This window comes from Manis javanica, chromosome X, assembly GCF_040802235.1.
Source record: "Manis javanica isolate MJ-LG chromosome X, MJ_LKY, whole genome shotgun sequence".
NCBI classification, from domain to species: Eukaryota; Metazoa; Chordata; class Mammalia; order Pholidota; family Manidae; genus Manis; species Manis javanica.
Window position 1 is genome coordinate 1,001,346 of NC_133174.1, and position 25,814 is coordinate 1,027,159.

General features: G+C 52.0%; 1 protein-coding gene and 1 long non-coding RNA gene across 2 annotated transcripts in view; both read right to left on the reverse strand.

The window, feature by feature from the left end:
- Nucleotides 1-2,896: 2,896 nt before the first annotated feature.
- The window catches only part of DHRSX (dehydrogenase/reductase X-linked), a 109,049-nt gene continuing 86,131 nt past the window's right edge, over nt 2,897-25,814 (reverse strand). The window contains exons 5-7 of the mRNA XM_073227704.1: nt 25,110-25,317; nt 14,336-14,543; nt 2,897-3,325 (exon numbers count right to left, since the gene is read on the reverse strand). Coding sequence (XP_073083805.1) covers nt 3,128-3,325; nt 14,336-14,543; nt 25,110-25,317 — 614 coding nt within the window. The 3' untranslated portion in view covers nt 2,897-3,127. The remainder of the gene's footprint in view (nt 3,326-14,335; nt 14,544-25,109; nt 25,318-25,814) is intronic.
- LOC118971543 (uncharacterized) lies at nt 8,803-14,326 on the reverse strand. Its single transcript, XR_012127413.1, has 2 exons — nt 10,452-14,326; nt 8,803-9,105 (listed from the first exon to the last, which is right to left on the reverse strand). It is a non-coding gene; the product is annotated as an uncharacterized lncRNA (long non-coding RNA).

Here is a 25,814-nt window from a genome sequence, read left to right on the forward strand (position 1 = left end):
CACGCTTCAGGTCAGGGAGCTAGACAATACAACCCAGAATGAAGAGAAAGACCTGTTAGGAAAGATTAGAGGGAAAAGATGGCCGTTATTGATAGAAGCAAAAGTGGTTAAGTTAGCAATAAACGCAAAGATTGGTCAAGGTCCATTCCTGGACCAAGAAGGGGCTTCGTTGAAGAGCCCCAGAGACTCGGGAGTCCACCAGCTTTTTACAACACAGACATGCTCCCCTTCTGCCCCTCAGGGTGACATGCTGGAATCCAGGACGCATTTGCATTGTAGTAAATGAGCTACTGAGTTTAAGCCCAATGCCAAGGATACCGGCACCCAGACTTGAGCAAATATGACTCCAAGTAGCTTCTCCTCTTAAATGACAAATTAGATGAGTGCACAGTGTGGATATAAAACCAACACGGCATCTATTTATCCCTGAGCATCCCTCAGACATGATGCATAGGTCTCGCACTCCTCTCTGCAAACCCGGACACAGAAGGTGCATTTTAGGATCACCCCTCAATAGAGGAGGAGTCGGGAAGACAGAGACCCAAAGGCTTACAGACGGCACCCCATGCAAGACTCGACTTTTCCGAATGCTCAGCCTCAATGGGAAATGGGCACAGGGTATCCTCCACCACCGCCACCTGTAGGTCAACCCAAGAAGCGTCCCCAATCCAGCCTCCCCGCCTGTCCCACCCTGGATGGAGCCCAGGGCACCTTGGAGGGCTCCATCCCAGGCAGCCAGCATGAGGTGCACATTCCACCTGTTCACGACAGACGCCCCCCAAGTCCAGTGCACATCTGAACAGAGGGAGCTGAGCCCGTTGTGTCCCATGCAGAATGAATGAATGGTGCAGCCCCTCCCACGGCTGAGCCAGAACCCAACTCCTGCTACACGGACGGAACAAGAGAGCAAGTTGACTGAGAAACGTGAGCATCGTGGGTCCGACTACTGAACCGAGTGTCACCCGGGGATGTAAAGTCATCCATTCTGGTGCACACAGACCCCCTCCTGGCTCCCCTAACATCGGGGACAGCCTCCCAACCAGCGCCCGCCATCCGCCAGTGCACCTTCACTCACCCCGCGGTCCACAGTTTCTCCAGGTGTTGGGAAGTGACTCCGAGCTCCCAGGAACTTCAGGATCAGGTGCTTGGGGCACCTGTGAACGTCCCCAGAACCATGTTCTTTCTCTCCTGGGGAGGTACGGAGGCATAAGGGTCTTGTGTAATGAAAAGGAGCAATGTGGGGCCAACGCCCTCCAAGGTTCACGCCGTTTCTCAGCTGTACTTGGAAAATACCCTGGGGAGGATGACACACATAGCTGGCACTTGTGTACAATGACCTGGAGCTGTCACAGGCTCTTTGATGACATGTACGCTCCCCAAAGTGGGCATCTTCCTAGAATCCAACATTCTGCGTTTGGGTGCATGGTCCTGGCTGTTCAGAAATATTAAGACAGGGCACGTCTGCAACTGGATTCATGTAGGAAGGGATTCTGTTTCCAAGCACCGTAGTCTGGGCTGTTGGGGTTAGCAGGACGCCTGAGCGTTTTGGGGGAGGTCCCAGCGCCCAGGATGGAAGCTACACTCCAAACGGTCTTGCTCGGGGGGTCTTGAATGTGGTTGAAGGAGTGCTAAGTAAACGCTGATGTTCAGAGGAATTCACTCGGGTTCTGTTGATGGGGGCGGGCATCATTTTCAGAGGTTGTCCCCCGCTGTACCACTGCACACATCTAGGAACAACCAAGTGGCCACGTATAAAGCATGTGTCTCATAACAAAGTGCCACTTGGCTTAAAAACCACAAGATTCATCCCCCCCCCCACCCAGCTCTGGAGACCAGAAGTCTGAGGTCCAGGCAGGCTCCAGGGGAGGCTCCTTCCTGCCTCTGCCAGCTTCTAGGGGCTCCAGGTGGCCCTGGGTGTGTGTGGCCTATCCCTCCCGTCTCTGCCTCCATGGTCACATGACCTCCTCCCACTCTGTAATCAAATCTTCCTCTGCCTGTATCTGATAAGAAAACCTGTGATTACAATAGGCTTAGCTCACCGAATATGCCCTGAGGGTGTCCTCACCTTAAGATCTTAATTCTACTTGCAAAGATTCTTCTTTTCAATACAACCACACGGACAGGTTCTGGGGTTGGCATGTGTACCTATCTTTTTAGGGGGTCACGATTCAACCCTTACTGAGCCCACGGAATGAAGCCCAAGGACCCGCCACCCTCTTCCCCTTCCCGTACGCAGAGCCAGCTTTCACGTCTGTGGTGGAGAAGCCCCCGTACCTGCATATGGGGGGTGGCGGGGGTCCCATGTCCCAGAGGACATTTCTCCTTGGGTGCGCCGTGATGGCGTGTGACCAGCACACAGTGGGACGGCATTTGCACCGATACGTGAATGACTATTCTAGCGTCACAGCTGAAGCACAACCTGGCCCTCTAGGAGAGGATACGGGGCTACAAAGAGGCCATCAGGATGGGGCGCAGCCCAGAGGGGGTGGAAACTGCACAGTGGGTGGACAGTAAGGCCCCATTTCTTTGCCCCCCCTGCCCCGAGCCAACAGAGACTGGTATCCAGACCCTTCCCTCATCCCTGATGCACAGAGCCCCCCGTGTGTCTCACCATATGATGTGCATGGCTCCTTGGCTGGAGGTCACGACCCCCGGTGGACGGGGACCGTCTCCAGAGAGTGGAGTAGAAGGATGGGGGGTCCCACGAGCCTCGATCCAACAGACAGCTCGTGTCTCTCCATTTCTGGGACCCAAGTCAATGCCAAAGACGGACAAAGGCCCGAGGACCCTCCCGGCCAGCCGTGCCCTGACTGCACCACACTCCCCTGCAGGCGCTCGCCTTACAGAAACGCAGTGACGGAAGCCTGCTCTGTTCTAGGCAGAAAATGAGCACACGTGCGTGGCAGGGTTTAATTATTGATGCACCTGTAACAATTTGACACTTTGGGATCAAGGATGCACAGCTGAGAACCACCTGCGGGGTTACAAGCAACGTTTCTCTCACTCCCTGACTCCCTGCCCCAGGCAGGGCGGCTAACAGGAGACTCTGAAAATGCACACACGGGATCCTTCACAGACTGGGTTTTGGGGGGCTGAAGGCATTGCCTTCCTGACGCAGCAGCTACGCCTAGTCGGCGTCCCCGCTCCCATCCGGGATGCCGGTCATCTGGCAGCTTCTGGCCCACAGCTGTCGCTGAAGTTCCCGGTCGTATGTGAGCGCCAGTGACTTGGTCGCTTTCTCGTTGTACAGGTAGCGGCCGCCAACCCCTTCCAGGGCCGGGGTGACAGCTGCGTACACAGAGGTCCAGGCTCCTTCATCCGGGGTCTATGGGAACAAGAAAAGAGGGTCAGGACATGTCAGCTTTCACGGTAGAGCGCAGGGCCTTGAATCCCAGACCTCACACAGGCGCTGTTGGGTAAGACACAGCACGCCCGCTGCCTGGGGAGACAGACCCGTGCGGGAAGCCGGTGAGGGGGGGCAGCCTAGGCCAGCCAGAGCTCCGTGGCTGCTGGGGGTCTCTGCCACACGCCCACTGGACCGCAGGCCCCTGTGGCTTGATTTCCATGTTGGCTGAATCAATTTCAATAGGGCACATGCGTGTTAAACATCCCTGACGTGAATATTCAATGCTCCAACTGCTGATGAAGCCAAAGGCGTAGTCATTGGCTCAGCCGCAGGTGAATCTGTGTTTCTTAGTGAGGAGATGAAATCTGGCGGAACCACGTACACCTGAGAACCACGTGAAACAGCTCAAGGTATTAGAATTGTTGGAATTAAAGGACCTTTGGGGCTACGTCCTGTCTCCCAAGCCAGGAGAATTCCCTGTTAGCTTCCCATCAGGATAAAGACTTTTGGAGCTGATGGCTTGTAATAAACGTTTGGAAATCCACTCAGTTTTCCCTACCCTTGACCTTTCATGTACCTGTGAAAAAACCTTTCATCATAGGTCGACAGGGGAGATACCCAGGCCATTGGTCACATTTCCTGGATGTGAGCAATGCTCAGTAGGGCGGTAGTGGAAATGCTCATGCGCATTAACAATGTCATCAGGCCAAGGAAAATTAAAAAGACATGTGCACCGTGAAGCGTTCGGTCCAGGGCACCAATGTCAGGCAAAGATGCTGCAATTTTAAGGCATTGTAAGGCAAATGTGTCCCCATCCAACGTGCCACCCGAGCTCTGCAGCGACCTTCCAAAACATTTAACGGCACAGAAATGGGTCATCGTGGAGGCCAGTCCGGGGGAAAGGAGTCTTGAATGTTACCGGGTCCTAGATCAGGGTATCAAGATTCTACTGCTGGGCCACAGAACGCAGAACCGAAGGCCCCCGGGACGGTTCCAGGAGGAGCCGCAGGGTTTACACAAGAGGCTGGTGTGGGAAAGAGGCGTGATTGGAACCTGCGTGCTCCCGTGTGCTGGGGAAGAAGGACAGGAAGGGGATCTGAGCTGCTCTGGGGACGCCGACCCTGCATTCCCTAGCCGCCACATGTCCCTTTGTCCTGAGGCATTCCCTGTTATAAAAAACAGAGGTAGAATTGACCTCCAGCACGGAGCATGCCTAAAGTGGGCCGTGTTGGCTGGACCCATGTAGGTATTGCCAGGGTCTGGTGTGTGGGGGATTTTGGGGGATTTTATCCGCTCAGCTTGGCTGCCATTTCCAATGCTAAAAAACGTTGGTGTGATGATTTCCACCCTGCCCCTGATTCCTAACTCTTGTAGGTTCCTTCGTGTGGACCCCGTGGTTTCTCAGAGCTTTGCATGTGTGTTGTTTTCCGATGCAATAAGCAAACAAAAGCCCTCCCTCCCCCCACTAAAAGAGGATTCTTTTATTTCACTAGGAGATGTGTCCTGCCTCTCACCTATCGCGGGTCTGTTTCACCAGGTGAACGTTGATCGTACCCATTATCCTGGTATAGCGGCCAGAGCTCGAGTGTGTCCTGTTTCCACCCCAACTGGGTGTTAGGCGGTTCGATCTGGTGCCGCCTACCCAGAGTTGGCACAGTCGGCACATTTAGGTCCTGGTCCTCTGTAACTGCCCCCACACCAAGGTGCCAGGGTCATCCAACCCCCTTGGGTCTGACGATTTGGGAGAACGCCTCACAGAACTGGAGGCCCCAATTCCTGTTTTACCAGACAGGACACAGCCTGTGTGCAGAGAGAACAGCCTCGCGTGCTGGCCGCTCACCCCTGGAACGGGTCTGTTTCATGCATCAGGCGTCACACCCACTGAGGGGCCAGGGGTCCACGCCTGGAGCACCCTGCCCTGGTCCTGGGGGTGCAGGGAACAGCCTCCATGCAGACACCCACAGCCGCGGCCTCTCTGGCTCTCCCCACAGGTGGCGGTGTCCACCCCGTCTGGAGGCTGCTTCCTTGGCATTCCCTGGGGCATTAGCGGGGGCTTCCATCTCCCCACATGGCACCTGCCCTCCCATGTGGGCAACAGTCCTGGTGGCATGCAAAGCCAACGGCGACACAAGGATTCCCTTCAGAAGGGATGGCAGTGCCTGCAGCAGGTGGAACATGAGCTTGGGGTGTCCTGGGGGCACAGCACTGAACCCCATCATGCAGAGCATGGCTGGGGAGACAGGGCAATGCAATTTGATGGGATGGTGGCCTTCCTGCAGGGAATACCCCCATGCACAAACCCCCACGCACACACACAGAGCTCCACCCACACCCCTACTCATGTACACCCCCCACGCACACATGCACACACCCATGACCCACACGCACCCACACACATACCCCCACATGCACTCACATATACCCCACATACACATCCCTACCCACATACTGCCCACAAATATATACACACACACCCATGTACCCCACACACTCACGTGCAAACCCCCTGCACATGCACACACACCTTAAGTGCATGTATGCACATGCACAGGCCCCCCCACGTGAAAAACCCCCATGCACACACCCCCATATCCCCATGTGCATACCCACACCCCCACACACATATCTGCACACCCAGATACTCCATGCACATACACAGAGCCCCACGCACACACCCACCCACATACCCCCATGTACACACCTACCCATGCACACACCCCCATGCACAATATACACCCACATGGGTTACACATACTCCCCTACACACACACACACAAACGCACACACACATGCACACTCACAACCCCTCCCCAGGCTGGCCCTGACCAGTTCTGCTCACACAGACATGGGCAGGAAAAAGAGTTATTTCTTGGGTGTCATGCATCATGTGCAGAGTTAATCATGCCCCTTAGCCTACAATCGTGTGTTTAAGTACATGAGAGGGGCTGGGTGTCAAAAAGCGACCACCAATCACCTGCAAGACATTTCAAAGCCTCGGGCTTATAATGAAGAAGAGAAGGAGAGATTGCATTTGTAATCAATTCCTAAGTGTTATGACAGCTCACAAAATAGACGGTTTTACTCATTTATTCTCGATTACCTCCCACGTCACTATCCTAATCATCACCCCTCAGAGGAAGTGCACGTCCCGTCACGAAGGCCAGGGTGTCTAGACAAACATGTGTGATAAGTGTGCAAACACACTCAGCCCCGGAGAACACGGTCGCAGCTTTTGCACGTGACTGTCGGGAGGAATGCATGGAGGCGGGAGTGCAAAGCTCTTGGCAGAGAGAAACAACTGCCAATGAGAGCCGCCAGCCAGGACATGCATGGTGAGTCGCACGTGCCGGGCTCTGTGCTGAGCAGTAACATGCCCGTTCTGCAGATGAGGGTCTGAGCGTCGGTGGGGGTCTGGTCACACAGCCGCTGGGGGAGGAGCCGGGGTATGAACTCAGGACCTCGGGCTTGCCGGGTCAGCACTGTCACTTAGGGGTTGCCTTCTCCCAGATGCGGTTCTGAAGAGGCTGGGGAGTGAGTGGGCTTGGAGAGCCTCAGAAGGACCAGCCCTGACCACCCCTGGCTCTCAGGTTCCCGCCTTCAGGACCGGGGACGTGATGGCTACTGTTAGCACCGCCCAGTAGCTGGTATTCTGTCTGGCAGCCTGAGCAGGTGCATTCAGCATACGAATGGTTCCTCCTCTCCAGCTGGAGACGGGCGCCTGGGGAGGGCGCCATGGGACAGTGGTGCTGGCAGCTGTGTGCACACCAGGAGAGGGGCCGAGGGCACACACCTCGCCCCGGGGACAGGTGGGGACCCCTTCCCTCGTCTGCTGCATGGAGGGTCATGGGAGGGAGTCTCGCCTGGCCCACTGGGGCTACCTGGAAGGTTCCCAGATCGTCTGTATTTCCAGTGGGTTCTGTAGCTCTCGGCGGCTGCACTAGGAAACCCTCTTGGCTGTCCACCGTTGGAGGCCCGCATTCCCACGCTCGTTCTGATGGACGGAATCTCCTGAACGCCAAGTGTTTGTGTGGGCGTTTGGTTCCTGCTGGCCAGAATGCATGTGTCCCCCCGAATCCATACATGACAGTCCTGACCTCCAACGGCTGGTTCTAGAAATCAGATCTTTGGGGGGGTGGCTAGGTAGAGGAGGTCATGAAGAGGCCCCCATGATGGGGTTAGCATCCTTACCAGAAGGGACACAGGGGACCATGTTCTCTCCACCCACCGATGACATAGTGGCCATCTGCAAGCCCAGCAGTGAAGCAGGCTCCTTGCGAGACAGTGAATCTGCCACACACGGACCTCGGACTTCCAGCCTCCAGGACGAGGAGACATCAGTGCCTGGTGTTTACAAGCCACCCCATCGGAGGGGTTCTGGGTGGATGGATGCCTGCCCCAAACCGAGCTCTATTTGAATGATGACGTGAGCTAGGTGATCAAAAAAGGGTGGAGGGGAGATGCTCAACATGCTGTTTCTAAATCTCTTTTGAGCTTGAACGCTACAGACAATCATTCTTAGAGAGGAGGGGAAAACGGCTTTGAGGGAAGCTGCAGAGGTAAATGCTCAACACCTGCAGCGCCGGGCAGCTCCAGGACCTGCCCCTACACAGCTCGAGGGAAACCTGTGGACTCCCCGACTCTATCCCCATACACGTCTACAAACAGGCACGGGCACCCAAACCACCCTGGATATTGGAAAGCGCTTCGTGAACGTTGCTGTGTTGCATTTGCATGAGAGCGTCACGGGTCGGGGGGGTGCACACAGTCCCCATCTATGGAGGGGATGATGGAGGGAGACGGACACATGCATGTGTCCAAGACCACAGAGCTGGTACTGCCCGCTGCAGATTCAGAACTGGGAAAGCCCTGTCCATCATGTGGGAGCTGCAAAGCAATGCCCTCCCCTGTTCGATTCGCCGTTCATCCTACTCTCGTTTTCCTAACTGTGCTCTGGCCCTGCTTGTGCGTGTTGGCTTGTTTATGTCCTGCTGCGTGGTATCTCACAGCTGCAGCCATGGGGCAGGGATGCCCAGGTGGGCAGGAGGTTGTAGGTGGGAGACCCCAGGAGCCATGTGTGTGCGAGGCAACCCACACGGCTTGGCGGTGTCCGGGGCCCGCAGATGGCCCTGCCCCTCTCAGCCATTCCTGTTCGTGCCTCTGCGTGTAGTTCTAGTCCCAGGGACTAACTCAACATTTACTGCAGGGGAAGGCACACTGGGGAAAGGGCAGAACTGAGAGGTTTTCCCTCCTCTGACCTCCAACATCCCTTATCTGCGGGGTGAAGATGCACATGCGAAGACCTGTGGTACAGCCCTATGAATAATGTGCCCCCACGCAGGGGCAGCTTATGTGCCGCCTTCTGGCACATTCCCACAGTGATGAGTCTGTTTCCCGCGTGCCCCGCGGTGTCGAATGAGAGTCAGATTTTGCACAGACAGGAATATTGTAAACACTACTTCCTCTGGCATAAGAAACACATCCCATTTTATGTACAGCTTTCTAAAAAAGGACAGTCCTCAGAGATTTGCAGGACAGAAGATGTCTACCATGTGGGTCAGACCAAGAATGGAACATGCGGGCTTTTCTCAGAGGTGGCGGAAGCAGTAAAGAACCAGGGAGGGAGACAGTTTGTAGAATCTACAGTTAATGATTTTCTCTGCATAATGCCAGGTGCCCGGAGCTGGAAGCGGTCAGGGGCACTTCCGTTCTATTCAGTCCAGCAAACGTTGATTCAATGCTCAGCATTATTTGGTTGGCTCCTGGGGCGAAGAAAGACAATTGTGAAAATAACCCCGCCAGCCCGGAGCTTATGCAGGAAGGGGCTGTGGGTCCATGGCTGAGCACAAGGGCATGGAACACAAATGAGTGACATAAATCGAACCGAGGGTGGAATCTGCACTGCACTAAACAGAGCTGCACACCATATACAGTTTGAGGGAAACATGAATACCGTATAATTGCATAATTACACAGGGCTTTACAGTTTTGGAAATGCTTTTGCATATATTATGCTAGTGATTTTCACAACAATCTTAGGAGATGTTATTATGTGGAATTAACAAATTATACAAGCGAGGGGCATGGCGGAAGGAGAGGAGAGGGGGTGGGTGTGTCAGGACGGCCAGACCTCAGTCCTGGTAGGGACATCCGCCCTCTCCACCTTCCACCTCAATCTGCCTCCGTACCACGCGCCCATCACCAGCACCTCGAGGTCCACCACCCTCACACTGTCCTCTGGGCACTTCCCGGTGCCCCCCGCCTCTTGGAGAGATGCCACCATTCTCCCCACCTGTCTGAGTCAGAAGCCCCAGAATCGAGTCATTCCTTAGGCACGTCTCACAGTCAACCAGGTCTCCTGACTTCGCGTCTGGACTGGTTTCCAAAAGGATGTCCTTTGCTGCCTTTCACCCCACTGGCCCAGCCTTCAGCCGCCTGCCCTCAAGGGTCCTTCTGCAGCAAAGCCTTCGCCTCCTGCCCCCCAACCCTGGGGAAGATTATGGCGACCATACTTATTTCTGGACTCATGACAATGGCCAAGCATGTGTCACATGCGGCGGTAACCATGAGCGTCCCGGTGGCACTGGAGCCTTTATGGGAACTGCCTGTTATGATGCCCCACAACATGACCCTCACACCTCTATGCCTAGATGGCTGCGTGACATGCCACTGGGGCCATCAGGCGCAGACCCCTGCCCCCTGCCTCCCATGGAATCCCACCTGATTTGAGCTCACCTTTATGATACTCCCGTGAGGTGGGTGCTACCTGCTTTCCAGAGGAGGGAGGTGAACCCAACACATGTAACTAAAGACACAAGAAAACGTCCAGAGGACTGAGGGCCCAACAAAGAGGGCGTTGCACCTTCCAGTGGCCACACTAATTAGCCCCAACTCAGTGGCTTAACACAACATGTGTTTATCATCTTAATGTCGGAAAGGGTCAGAAATCTAAAGTGAATCTCACGGGCCATGGTGCAGGAGGAGGCAGGGCTGTGTCCCTTCTGCATGTCCCGGGAGAACCACTTCCATGCTATTTTCAAAGCTTGGAGGCCACCTGCATTCCTGGCTCTGGCCCTTTTGTCCGTCTGCCAAGTCCAGTCTGACTGACCTTCCCCCATCCTCTTCCGAGGACCTCAGGATGGTATCAGCCACGAGGCGTTTCTTGCTAGGGAGGGGAGTGCCCCAGGTGGTAGGTCCATACGGCACAACAGAAGGTCCACGGGGGTGTGCCGCTCGGGCGTCTGTTTGTGCAGCGTGCTTGAAAGCCAGACAAAAGAGACGGTGAGGATACTGAGGTGGGGGGCACCGAGGGCTGGACCTTGAATGGATTCATTCATCCTGTCATCCTCTAGGCACATTAGTCCAAAACCGATCACTCAAATGATGCATCTTTGTTGGACCTCATGCCTGGCCTGATTCAAATGCCCGTTGAGAGGACCAACACCCCCAGTCACTTGTTTTACGGTGACACGGGTACAGTCTACAGCATAAATGGGATCATTTTCAAAGGGAGACCGGGTAAGGTGACTTTATAAGAGGTTTCCGTGTGTTGGGTACGAGGCCTGCACGGGGGCCAGATGCTTTTTCATGGTGCCCGCTGACCTTGAGGAGACGGGGGACGGTGCAGGGGTGACATCGCAGTGCAGTGGCCCCAGGACCTGGGAGATGCATGCCCCCTGCACGGGCACTGGCTTTGATTTAGGAAGCTGCAAAGGGCTTCCTGCGGGGCTGAACGGCATGCAACCTGTCTGAAAAGGTTCGTCCACATAGGCACGGGGTCTGACAGAGCACAGATGTGTGGCATGGCTTTGGTGGCCTCATGAAAAGAACATGCTAAACCCCTCGTCTTTATAAAGGTGTGAGTTTCCCGTGCGTTTTAAGGGACTAACGAGGTTGCTTACAGCGGTGGTTCTTAATCTGGAATCAAGTCCAGCTTCTCTGATGAGTTGGAGAATAGAGGCTTTAGAGAGACGTAAAATATGCCACGAGATGACGTGAAGGGACACAGATGACTCACGCAGAGGCCCCCCCAGGGACCAAAAGCACATCCTTGCCTACATAAACTGTGCACGCACACACACATGCACACAGAAAAGTGCACACATCCCCAATCATCATTACAAAGATGACACTATAGCTGACAGCTGTCTTACACGCCTTTTTAAATGTTTTAAGTTTTCCCATCAATGTTACTTCACTGCCACAGTCACCATTTTCTATTACTTACTTTTAATGTGCCCATAATTTCCTCTTACATAAAAAGGCGCCACACCTTTTTAATCCAAATGCAGACGATGAAGACAAGATTTTTTTCTTTTAATGATTCCTCTTGTTAAAGTTGCGCCATCCTTTATGATTAATAGAGACCAAAGGGCCCACACTGTCTTGGGGATACAAAACACATCCCTGGGGATTCATGGCAGAGGACAGCGAGGACATGAATGTTTGTTGTTTACCATCCCTGGCTTCTGGGTGGGTAACTGCCAGAGGAACTTCAGATGCCAAAGGCGATGTCAAAATCCCTTTGCTTGAAGAATTAGGGAATAAAGAGGAATTTGCAAACGAAGACAACTGAAAAGTCAGGGAGCTAATTAAGCTGTAAAAGGGACCCGGGGGCAGCTGACTTCATTAGAGGCTGTCAGATGGAGGCAAGCTGGCTGACCCCGAGGAGAGGTCCTGATCCGTGCTCATTCATGGACCATGCTCAGGACACGGAGCATTATCCAAGCAGAAAGCTGTCAAAACTGACAGGGGAGGAGGTAGAAATCCTCAGAAAAGCAAAGAGCATTAAAGGACATTTCAAAAGCTGAGTCAGAATGATTTTTGAGAATGCTCCCCACCTGGGGACGTTGCCCAAGTCCATCGTTAAAGTTTTGAAGTGCACCTACTTTTCATGGTCATTAGGCTATATTGGAGCATAAGAGGAAAACAGTGCTGTCAATTCTCTCTTTTATTTTTCTAACACTCCATCAAAACCTTAGTATCCAAATTTAAGAGCGCAGAGAAAGGGAATGTAGCACTCTGCTCGGGGATGAGTATCAACCCGCAAGCGCTCTGTGCCGGGGTGGCGAAGGGGACTGTGCAGTGCATTACAGAATAACAGGAGTCATTCTAGAAACACATGCCATGCACCCTAGGGAACGTAGTGAGCCGAGCTACCCCAATAAGGGGTTCAAGGCAGCAAAAATATAAGCACCTGTCTAGATCAGAGTCAGCACCCTTTTTCTGGAATGGGTCAGAGAGAAAATCCTTTTGCAGTAAATACAGAGGAGAAGCCACGTGGATGGAGGTAGAGATGGAAGGGATGCGGTCACAAGCCCAGAGCTGCCCAGACGCTGCACACGTGATGGGGAAAAACCATCAGGGCAGAGTCAGGGATGCTTAGAAAATCCAGTGCAACAGGGTGGCCTTGATGGAGCATGACAGGGAATTCAGGACACCCAGGGCTCCCGTCGGGATTTAAGGAGGGGCGATCGTGTTCATTCGGGGTCGGCAGACCCGGACACACTTGCAGATGTGCACGTCCAAGTTTAAACAAACACCAGGTGTATCAGGCCCTGCCCACATCACCTGGATGAAGTCTGGGTGGGGCTGTAACAGGGGAAAAACACCAGAGGGGACATTTCCCGACATGACACCCACCCAGAAGCCAGGGATGGTAAACAACAAACATACATGACAATCCCTGGAGAGATGCCACAATAAAAAGGGTTTACATCCTGTAAGTCATCTGTAAGACCCTCAATGACACGAAATAACAGGGGAAAATACATAACATGAGGCAAAACGCTAGTACCCCGAAAACACAGGAAGTTTGAGGGACCAGCACCTTTCCATAGATACGTGACCAGACGACACGGATACTTCATGTCAAGAAACAACACAGATATGCAATAAATGCAAATGTAAATGTGACCCTCTATGGCGCAGAAAGAAAACAGAACATTAGCAGTGAAGTGCTGAGGAGTTCTGGGCGGTCGATTTTAAACGTGCATCTTCTCTGGATAAACAATCTTCCTTTGAAGAGTCGGCCCTAGAGAATCACAGAAACACCCATGTGGACGGATAGGGAGATGGTGTCACGTTTGTGCCTCCAGTATTTCCATCAGGAGTAATGACAGGGGTGTTATTTAGACCAAATCTGGTTACTTGGGGATTGAATATATGTCAGGGATTTTTTTTTTTTTTTTTTTTTAGCTGTGTTACTGATGGAGAGAGCCCGGTGTTGATTTTTCTTATGATTATTGCACTTAGGGGAAAATCAGACAATGATGTCATGTACAAAGGTGGACGTCGAATAAAGAAACAGATACACCTCCTGGTGGGTCATGAGCCCTCACTGTGTTTGCACAGGTGCTAAGTGGGAAGCAAGAACACGGAACCAAACCTGAGGTATCTAACTGGGTGTTTGGGGTGCGCTGTCGTTCCTCATTCCCAAGTTGTGCCTAATTTGCGCTGTCTCTGGGGACAGGTGCACCGACCACAATGTTGTGAGCTGCTGGCCCTCGTCCCCCGTGTCACCAACCCCTTGCAATGGACCCCACATCTCTGCAAAGCCTGTGCCATCCTCCAGGGCACCGTGGGGAGTGGGCCGCTGGGGTTCCCCTTCCAACACCCAGGTAGCAGGGACACCTGGACTGTGGAAGCCCAACCTAGAGAACGTCTCTTCCTTGATGAAACCACATTCCTAAATCCATCAGCCTCTGATGCACCCACTCCTGTCTCACCCAGGGCTTTGGTGGTGGCAGAAAGGTCATTACTGTGCTCAGCCTGGGATTTATTTTTTCTAGAAATAAACATGCAGAATGCAGAAACGGAGCTGGGCTTCTGGTCTCAGCTATCAGGGACCCTGGGGCGGGGGTCACCGCCCTGAGTGAAAGCACACATCACCGTCTCTGAAACCAGTCCAGCCCTTCCGTGGTCCCTGCAGCACACGGCACACAGGTGGCATGGAGGTGGCCATCGAGCAGCCGCGAATCGCAGGAGGCTTACCTTGAAAAGCCACCAGTGAAACAGCTTCTTGAGCAGCCGTGTGCCCCAGAAGAGATGCTTGTAGAGGTCCGTGTCCACCACGCCGGGGTCAACTACGTTGGCGGTGACGTGGCTGCCCTGGGCCGCCAGCAGGTGCTGCAGCCGGTAGGTGAACAGGACAAGGGCCAACTTGCTCTGGGCGTAGGCACCGTGCGGAGAGTACGAGGTGCTGTGGGTTTAGAGCGACATGCGTGCTGAATGAATGCGCCCAGCGGCACACACAGCTCCCAGACGGGACCCAGCCCGCCCCCACCCACCACGGCTCTGTGGGACCCAGACACCTGCCCAGGTGAGGGACCCAGCTTCTCCCTCCAGCGTCCCCTCATGCTTCATTAGCCAACAGAGATTGAGCCCAACACCGTGGGGCCCAGGGGAGGCACAGCCCCAGGCCCGCCACCCTCACACTGGCCATGTTCCCCCGCAGGGCTTGGGAGGCAAACACCCTCTCCTATAATGTCGCTGAGGTGCATCCTACCCTCATCGCAAACCACACGAGGGATGGTCCAGCCACACGCGGCATAAACACTGTTTCTGCTGCAGGTAAAGTCGGCCTCTCCAACTGTGGATGGGACACCTACAGAGGCCCGTCAACTCCACTGTGTTCCTTGAGTTCGGACTTTCCATGTGTTGCTGAATTTTTTTTTTTCCACCTTTGAATTTTTAATGCTTGGGGAAGAGGGGCAGATGTCTTCTGCTTGGATGCTGGATGCTTGGAAGCTTGTCTCTTGTCAAGTTTTGTTCCCCTAACGTGAGATGATTTTACAGGGTACGCACATCCTGAGAACCGGGTACCATGTCATCTGTCTTCATGTGACAGTCCCTTTCTGCCTCGTAGGAGCGCCTTTTGCATTCATGTATCTGATTCTGCTGCAGATTGCTCGGTACAATGTCCCCGGCACCCTAGGCACCCTGACACAGTCAAGCTCAAGGAGACCTTTCTCACATATCGTGCACCACAGCAACAGTCAAACACATCCAGGAATTCAGAAAGCGATTGTGCAACCATCGCATTGGATGCAGAAAAAACTCCGGCTGACCTTTGATGCGTCTTCCCGAGCAAGGCTCTTATGAAATCAGAAAAAACCATCGAGATCGATGAACTAAACTTGGATTGAATGATTGAAAAGAGGAAATGTTACCAAGGGAAGCATTTAAAAAGAAAAAAAAACTAGGAAATGAGAGGCGGACTATTTAAATAAGAACCTAGGACAGGCCGATGTCCAGAAGGAAAGCCCAATATTGGTTCTTGAAAGCCTCTCTCCTCTCAAACGTTTCCGTGTTCCGTTACACGTTGCACCATCCATTTAACATTTCCAGACAACCAATGTAAAATGAGAAGGCATCAGAGGACACCATAAAATGCAGAAAAGTAAAAATGCGAGAGGCCCTGTGGGTGAACAAATACATGTGCTGATAAAACACCCGAACCCAAGTGATCCTACAGCCCTATTCCCCTATAACACCGGTAAAATTCAAATAAATCAGCATTTCCTGGGTTGAAGAATATGAGGGTAGTCGGCCAGATGTCAGGAGGAAGGGTATGTGCCCATGAGGCCGATGGATGCATCCTCTCCTATCAGCCACACGACGCGGATCTGAAATCTTTACCTCGCTGTCGATCTTTGAACTTAGCAGGGTTTGAAATTTATCCTGAGCAAACAGTAAGAATTTGTTTTGAAAAGTCTCTTCTGCTTAGTCATTGAAAATGCTGAATGAGTAAGAAAAATAACAAGTGATTTAAATATCAGCATTAGACGTACGTCAGAAAAGGGCCGAAGGGCGACACAACACCCATTTTATATGATGTCTGCAGAATTTAGGGTTTAGGGACTGGTTTCCTTCTCCAAGCAGGGGAAATTCGGCTTCTGTAGGGTGCTGGGTGCAGGTGGGCCTGTCCCTGACGGAGGACAGACAAATGTTTCCGCAATCCTAGGGTCAGGGCGACTTCCCCTGCTCCCCATTTCACTTAGAAGGTAAAAACTTAGCAGAGGTTCCAGCTCTGAAAGCTTGTGACAAGTGGGGCTCCTGTCTTCAGAGGACATATTTTTTGAAGGCTATTGGGTTTTTAAATTTTTAAACAGCAAAGTAGTATGCAGTCAGGTGTCTAGTAAATACACAGAAACCCACATTGGAGCTGTCATCAAGTTTTGAGGCTTATAAGGGTGTTAGCTTCACTTCCTATCAATATGTTGCATCTGTATCCTTTAAATTTCAATTCTGAGACATTCGTGACGTGTGTTAGAGCAGTTTTAGGTTCACAGCAAAGTGCAGAAGAAGGTACAGAGATTCCCATGGACCTCCTACCCTGTGACACACATGCACAGCCTCCCCATGGACCCCCTACCCCGCGACACACATGCACAGCCTCCCCCACAGTCAGCATCCCCACCAGATGGGACACTCGGTACATAGATGAACCTATGTGAACATGTCATCACCCCCCAGAGTCCATAGTCTCCATTAGGGTCACCATTAGGGTCCCTCTGGGTCTTGAACATTCTACGGGTTTGGACACATGTATAATGACATGAGTCCGCCATTAGGGCGTCACACGGAATATCTCACTGCCTGACACATGCTCTGGGTTCCACCTGTCCGTCCCTCCCTTCCCCAGCCGCTGGCCACCGCTGACCTTTCCCTGGCCCCATAGTTGTGCCTTTTCAGCATGTCAGAGAGCTGAAATCACACAGTAGGTGCGATTCTTTCACTTCGTGATATGTGTTTAAGGCTACTCCCTGTCTTTTTGTGGCTTGACATCTTATTTCTTTTTAGCCCTGAGTAACACCCCATTGCCTGGACGGACCCTGCTTTATTTATCCATCACCTGCTAAAGGGCGACCTGGTTGCTTCCTAGTTTTGGCAACAATGCATAAAGCCAGTGTGAAGAGCCGCGTGCAGGTTGGCTGTGGACCTAGGCTTTCAGCTCCTCTGGGTAAACACCAAGGAGCGTGACTGCTGGGAGTGTGTTCAGTTTTGGAAGAAAACGCCAAACTGCGTTGCCAAGTGGCTGCACAGGTTTGCATTCCCACCAGCAAGGACAGGCGGTCCTGTGGGTCCACATCACGCCATTTCTAAATCACACACGTGACTCCTGCCTGTAGGTAAGTGACAAGCACAGGGACCCCTCAGGGACTCAGTCCCACCTCCTGCCATTCGCTGGGCAGTCTCTTTTTTTCTCATCAAAACATCCCCCAGGTGTGGTCATCCTGCACCTGTTTGTCAGGTCCAGGCCATGTGCAAAACCTGAGGTTTGGCCTGGTTTCCATCCAGTGTATCTTGAAAAACAGGACCCAGGCCCTCTGCCCTGGAGGTGAGTAGCATGATGTCAGCAGAGGGTGAAACCAGACGGGCATGCCTGGGAGCCTGGGAGCATTTCCCCAAAGAATCCCAAACATACCTTTTTTTTTTGGAGAGAGCAATTCAGGCAACAGCACAGGGCAGTTCAGAGCTCAAATTCCCTCCCCTGATAGAAGTCCTGACCCCCCCACTATCCATCAAGATTCTTGTTTTCAGCAAATTTCTTCTGTCTCCTCCCCACAGGAAAGGGTAAAAGGCTCCAGGAAAGAGGGAGCTGTTAAGTGGAGGTACATAAACACTCGGCTTTCACGTTGGCATAGGGCCACGTCAACATCCATGCAAGCGTCTGATTCCAAATTACTAGGGTTGTTTGGGACGGAGCCATAAACATGCAAATTTCTTAAGAGTAAACGGATCAGTTATATAATTATGGTTTCGTATTGTAACACGGAGAGGAAACAATGAAGATTCTCTAAAAATACTATGTGGGAAAACGTTAACACATTTCTCTACGGGAGCAATTAGAAAAGAGTTCGAGAGTACAGGTAATTTCAGGAGACGTTTCCTGGTGGATTTAGGGATAAATGTCCACACCCTACACGGAAAACAACCATAGCAAATACGTGAGAGAGAGAAGGATGCCCCACTGGAGACAATGAAGAGACGGTTTGGATGTTAACAGCAAAGACAGGAAGAAAAACAGAAGCACAACAGGAGGTAAAAGAAATTCATGAACCGTCTGTCTAGCGTGGCTCTAAACGTGAGATTTTTAATTGGTCGCTTTTTACTAACCACTACGAAAAGGTAAAACCAAAACCTTAAAAGACATTTTCATTTTCAATCAAAAACTTAATGATTTAACTACTTAAAGAATAATTCAACCGTCAATCTGAAACAAAAATAGAGACACTACCATGGTAGCTTTTTGTAGGGGAAGAAAACCTTTTCTCCTCAACTTTTGTGTTCTGTCCCGGAGGGCTGCAAATTAAACTGACAAAGGCCAGATTAACAGGGCAAAATCATGTAAATTTTTCAAAAAATTTTACACATATGAGTAGCTTTGTAGAAAATAACTGAATACCCTGAAGAGATGATTAGACTCTAGGGCATGTATAGCATTTAATAAAGTTGTAAAAAGGTAACCTATGTAAACAAATAGAAAATGAGGATTGTTTATTAAAATTTGTGTGTGCAAACTCATCTCAGTGACAACGCTCCACCTTCCCCATGGCCATACAATCTGCCAGAGACAGGAGTCACGGCCATCCTCATTTCTCGGTATTTTCTTTTCGTCAGAAAAGGGAACCTTTGGAAAGGCATCTTTCTGAATCTGCTGGGCTCTCATGGCCTCCAGCTCCAAATAATGTTTATGCCAAAGTGGAGTATTTTGGAGTGGCATAATCTCATGCCCACCACTTTCTTTGCCTTTCAGACCTAAGAGAGATGAAGTGTGGTATTTTGAATGCATTATGTGCATCTTCTGTGTAACAAATCAGAGTCAATAAACGTCACAAGGGTTCTTGGTTAAAAACCTCAGAGGACATTACCCAGAGAAGGGACATCCCATCCTACGTTGCAGTGAGGTCGTGTCTGGTGGGAAGTGGGCACTGGGTTTCTTGAAGCCTGCGTTCCACAAAACAGCCGGTGGTGTTTCCTAGACTGAGGTCAGCTGCACAGTGGAACTGGTCCGTGAGAGTCCCCTCCTGGCAGCATGCCGGGAATGTAGCAGATCATTACCTTCCAGCTCAGCAAATGAGTTTTCCAAGTTCTCCTCAAAGAAATAATTACTAATAAACATGGCTGTAAATGCGTATCCACTCACTTCTATTTTAAAGAGATATCTATGGAAGGCTTACGTTTTAACAGAGTATTGTTGGTGGGAAAATCTTTTTCCTTCTACCCTTTTAGGTTCTGTGACTGGAGCCTGCAAATCAAACTGAAAGCGGACACATTAACAACAGAAAAAACGATTTTGACTATGTTCATTGACACGAGTCCAAAAAAGGAAAATGTGGCTCAAGGAGGCAGTCAGGTCACTGAGGTTTACACACCATCTTAGGCTCAAGAAAGGAAAAGGGGTTTGGGGGCTTCTAGGTGGGGTACATAAGTTATGGGGAAGTGAAGGGAGGAAATATATGGTGCAAAAATATTATCTTACTAGGCAGGTAAGAGTCTTCAGGGCGGTAAAAGTTGTCTCTGGGAGTAGCTCTCTTCCTGGGATGGACATACATTTACCAATGGAAAACTTCATAAATGCAAATTTTCTTTACAAAAAACGGAAATTTATATTCTATTTTTAGACAGAGGAGCTTTTCCTTCAGTGCTGGTACTCAACTTCCTTCAGCTCAAAATAAGCCAGACACCAGAGATGCACATTTTGGGGTAACAAACTTTGGTGCCCTTCCAGAAGATCAGATGCATACATGAAGAGGACATTTTAAAGATAATATTTTTCTCATTATTAAAAAGCACATACATACTGGTTGTATAAAAAAGAATTGCACATAAGTAAGCACTCCTCGGCCCGGGACAGCCTTGTAACTTTGCAACCATGAGCAATGTCATTGCTCCTGAGGATGGGAGCCAGGACTTGGGGGATTGCTGGCTCTGAGCCCAAAGAGAGCAGACCGGATGACCGCACTTCCTTGTTCTCCCAGGGCGTCTAAGTAAACAGGCGTGTGCATTACGAGGAGAGGGTGCTATGATCATTAGGACAGGCTGTCCCAAGGAGAGGTACGGTGGGGGAGTCTTCCCGAATGGTCACCCTTGGGGGCCGGGACTGAGCTGGGGCACCACAAGACCCACAGAGGACCTACAGGAGGCTGAGCGCACAGACAAGCCAGGGAGCCTGGTGGCTACTAGGGGCAGCCATCTCCCGACACCGTGGGGCGCCATAACAGAGTGCCAGTTACGGTTCATCCTACACACTGGCACGGCCAGGCTGTGGTGCCCAGCGGGTGGGTCAAACACAAGCCCCACTGTTGCCGGGAAGGTATTTTTTTAGAAGATGGGATACATTGAAATCGGTAGACTTGGAGCCCGGCAGAAGGCACTCTACAACATGGGTGGGTCGTGTCCAATCAGTTGAAGGCCTTACGAAAATAGATTAACCTCCCCTCCAAAAAGGAATTTGGCCTCAAGACTGCGGTAGAGAAATTCTGCCTGAGTTACCCATCTTCAGGATCAAGATGACAGCATCAACCCTTACACAAATCTCCAGCCTGCTCGGCAACCCTGTGGATTTTGGACGTGCCTGACCCTCCAGTCTGTGCAGCAATTCCTTAATTATACATACAATAATAAATATATATAATTTTTTAACTTAAATAATGTATCTTTTTTACCTGCTTCCCCCAAAATAAGACTTTCCTTTTTAACAAAGCTATCCATTGCTCCCAACTCTACGTATGGAAACAATTTTCAACAGACTCTGCCCACCTTCTCGTCTGGGATTTACTCCCGTAGAGGGACACTGTGGTTCAGTCCAGCTGAGCAGACAAACCCTCTCATGTGTAACAGCCCACTTGGACTGGGGAACCCCGGATGATACTGTGATTTATGCCTTTAGGAGAACACTCATTTTCCAAGCCAGCAGATCCATCTTGGCAATTAACACTAATTACGGGCGGTGTTTACATCAGGCGCCCACCAAGCACCAAGTCTCTTCACCCAGGAATGCAGTACGGTTAAAAGCACAACTGGGTCTGCCATAATCTGTGGGGCTTGCTTACACTCCGGGGGCCCGGCCCCACCCCGGGGCGCTCACTTACACAGCCAGATTTTGTTCTGAGCACCTGCATTTCTAACAAACTCTCAAGAGATAACAGATGCGGCGGGTACGGGGACCCCACTGTGAAAAGCGCCCTTCTCAACGGCCTCCTGCCCTTCGGATAAACATGTAGAAGAGACGATGGTAGATGTGAGAGCCTGCTGTTTGATCTGATACAGGAAAATGTAAACAACGCAGGGCTCATACCAGCTTCCTAAGGCTGTCACTGCATTCACATCTCGGATGGCAGAATTTGGGGTGATAGCATTAAAGTTTCATTTTAGAAAAAGCAAGCTACGTAGGCACGTGGTTGTGCAATCTCTCTTGCATATAACTGTATATATACATATATGTATTTCTACAGTTTGCATGCACTTCTCTTTAAACACATTTATGTGTAAAGGAAAACAGGGTAACATATTCAGGAGGGGAACACCCGAGCCCACACACGCATGCTCACCTTACGAGACATGATTTTCACCTGCTCCTTGGGGATGCCCCATAAAGGGCAGGTCTACACGGGCTTTGGGAACCATTGGCTGACCGTATAGTCTGTGCACACGGGGAGCCTGGACCCACACGGATGAGGCAAGCCACCCCTATTCCCCAGGATGCCCCCTGGCAGGAAAGTTCAAGCCTGGGAGTTAACATGCAGGGTGGTGAGTCCAGGGAGAGAAGCAGGTTCGCGCTGTCAAATCCTCGAGGCGGAATTAGCAGCTCTCCAGAGTAAATGTCACCGACTTCTCTACCTGGGTATTTGTCCACCTGGCAGAAACCACTGGGTTTGCCAAAGGGCTGAACACATTCTCTGAGCTAAGAAATAGAGGGAGAAAACTCAGAAATGCCAGGGTGTGAAAGAAGCCTGCTCGGGCCCTCCGCTCCTACCGGCAGGGCCCAGGGCAGCAAGTGCACCCATAGGGTGGTCCCAGCACAGCTCAGGGACCACGGAGCTGGTTCTCCATGGGCCCCACAACCTAGACGGCCTTTTACAGCCCAGGCACCAGATACAGGGACCCACACACTGGGGGCTGACACCCAGAGGAACCACTGTCTCCCAGTGCCAGAGACCACATGTGTCAAGTCCAGGCGGGGCTCTGAGGTCCAGGCGGGCAGGGCTGCGCTCCCTCCACAGGCCCCAGGGGAGGCTCCTTCCTGCCTCTGCCAGCTTCTGGGGGCTCCAGGCGGCCCTGGGCGTGTGGCTGCCTCCCTCCGTCTCCTTGTGGATTCTCCCATGTCTGTGTCTCTTCTCCCCTGTCTCTTAGAAGGACACATGCCACTGGATTTAGAGCCACCCTCATCCAGGACGACCTCATCTCAGATCCTGCACATTTGCAAAGACCCTGTTTCCAAAGAAGGCCCCGTTTATAGGTTCCAGGGGTTCAGAGATCCCCGTACCTTTTAAGTGTGGAATAATGAGATAGGAATGATGTTGCAAAGCCTCTCTTTAATCTTTATGTTTTTACAGGAGCCAGTGCTTTCTCCTATGACTCGCATAAAACAGTAGATTTCTGTCCTCTTCCCTGGGGGACATGAGGTTACAGTCTCACGATTTCTGAAATCGCTTTGTTATGAAAACGCTTTGAAAGGCATGACCTGTTGTCTACGGGGATGACGTCACTTGCACTGGGGGTTATTGTGAATCAACCTCCTGCGGCGATGGCTTCAGTCTGAGACGGCTCTGATGGCTGGCATGAACCTAGACAGGGGTGCTGAGACTGTCAGGTGGCAGGAAGCCTGTCCCCAAGGGGAGCTGAGGACAGCTGCTGGTCATCCTATGTTGTGAGTGTAAGTGACTGCTCGGCCCTGGATGTTGTGGGGTGTCCCCCACGCCTCCTCTCTGCAGAGCAGCCAGCTATGCCGACACCCCTCCCTTCCTCCAGGACCCCAGTTAGCTGCGGGCATCCGCCCTACTGCAGGCAGCCCTGAGCTGAGTGGGTGCAGCCCCAAGCCCACCCGGCCCAGCCTTTGGGAAGCCAATGGTGGCCTGGCTGTCCTGCTGATGGCCTTGAGGAATGGCCGGCCAGGCAGCAGGGGAAGGAGGCTGGGGGGCTGGGCAGAGCTGTGTGGGTGGAAGGAGCCAGGGAACAGGCCCCAGTCCTTCCTCTGGCTGTGGCCACACATGGGGCAATAACCAAAGGTGCCCCAGGCTAAGGCCACAGAAACACGCCAAGGACATGCATGCACATGCCCTCATGGACACAGATACATATGCTCACATGAGTTCACACATCCACATGCACCCACACTCCACTGTGCACACACATGTGTACATGGCAAATGCTCATAGGTGAGCACACGCTCCCAGGGGTATGGGCACAAACTCACTAACTTATACACCCATGTATGTGTGCAGACTTGGGAATAAATGTGCAAGCATGTGTCAGCACACATGTACATGCACAGGCCCCTGTGGCCCTGTACATCCTGCATGCACAGGCACACTCCCACGTGTGCACATCATACATCACACACACTCCCCATGTTCCCAGATGCACAGGTATAGGCTACCACGCACATTCACAGATGCACGTGCACACACATGCACGCAGGCTTGAGGATGTGGGGTAACAGCACCCACCCTGCTCCAAATCCCACAGCCTGGTCCCGGAGGGCAAGCAAGGCCATCCAAGCACCCGGGTAGTCCCAAACATCACGTCAAAGCCATGCACACACACGCACACACAGGAACAGTCAATGCCATGCACACATGCACACACACAGTGTCATGCACACACATGTACACACACAGAAATAGAAACATGCACCCAGACACACACAGGGACAACTGTATCCCTAGGGAAGAGATGGCTGGAAGCGAGAACAGCGCCCACAGATGAGAATACAGCACACTGCACAGTGCCCAGAGTCTCCCCAGATGCCCCGTACAGACTTCACGGGCTGCATTTGTAATTGGGTGGAAAGGACAACCTTTGAACATTTCTGACATCTTTTGCTCTCCCCAACGTGTGTTTGTTTCTCTTCTGTTTCTCTCAAATAAAAAGAAAAAAATAACATCACACAGCTAAAGTGTCGGAGGACAAGATGCAAGTGGTCGATGGCATTGGACATTAAGCGGGCTGATTGGGGGGGTTTCAGAATATATATGAACATCCTGTCATTTTGCTGCATGCCTGAAGCTAACGTAAGGGTACCTGTCGGTCATACCTCAGTACAAAAACGCTTCAAAACTAGGCGCTTAAGGATACATTAGAACAAACACGACGTAAGCTTTGCATAGGGTGAATCACTGATTCTAGCAACACCACTAACTCCACATTCATGAACTTTTTCTGTTCTGTAAACATATTTCCTGGGCTGGGATTACGGCTCCATCAACCATTGCCACATTTTAGGAAGATATTTTTAAGAAGACATAAGCGTCAGTTCCATCATGCGTAAAATAAGGAAAATAATGGTATTTTAAGAGCATTGCTGCCATGTATTCATGGCCTGATGTGGATCTAGTGTTATGTGTGTGGCTGCAAAATACTAAATAGTGAGTCGGTGTTGGTTATTACCGTTATTCCTACAAGGCAGGCTTGTAAAATGAAAACGGTTGGCGACAACCACCCACTACATCCTGAGTGGGGCGCTGTGCCCGGCGCATGCCTGTGACCGGGGACCCTGAGTGTCCTGCATGCGGCCAGGACCGGCGGAACCCACACCCACCTGCCCTGGAGGTCGTCCAAGTTCAGCTCGCCGACGTAATGCGTGGCCGATGATACCGTCACCACTCTGGCGCAGCGCCCGGGGGAGCCTGACGCTTTCAGGGTGTCCAGGAGGAGGTGGGTGAGCAGGAAGTGTCCCAGGTAGTTCAGGCCCAAGTGCTCCTCAAACCCGTCCTTGGTTTTCCTCTGAGGCACCATCATCACTCCCGCTGGGGACAAAAGGGATTCCAGGGAGAGTCAGATGGGACACCAGAGGCGTTTCACAGACGGGTCCTGGGGCGTGAAAGCAGACCCAGTGCCACGGGGGGGCACGTTCTGGTCCTGAAGGCCCTGCCACCTCCCTGGGCCTCAGGGTCCTGCTGTGTGTCTGGCGAGGAGGTACCAGGCTTTGTGCCTGGTGGGGAAGCTCTCAGGGCTGAGGACCTGGTGCCTGGTTGGATGTACTGGGGCCGTGTGCCTGGCAGGGAGGTACCAGGCTTTGTGCCTGGTGGGGAAGCTCTCGGGGCTGAGGACCTGGTGGGAATGTGCTGGGACCTGGTGCCCGGTGGGGAGGTGCCAGGGCCATGTGCCTGGCGGGGGTGCACAGGAGGCTAACAAGACCCCTTCCTGCTCTTGAACTCTGTCCCTCTGTATCTGGAACTAGAGTAACAGTGACAACACGGCAGCACTCACTCACAGGGCACCCCAGAAACAAATTAATTCCTGA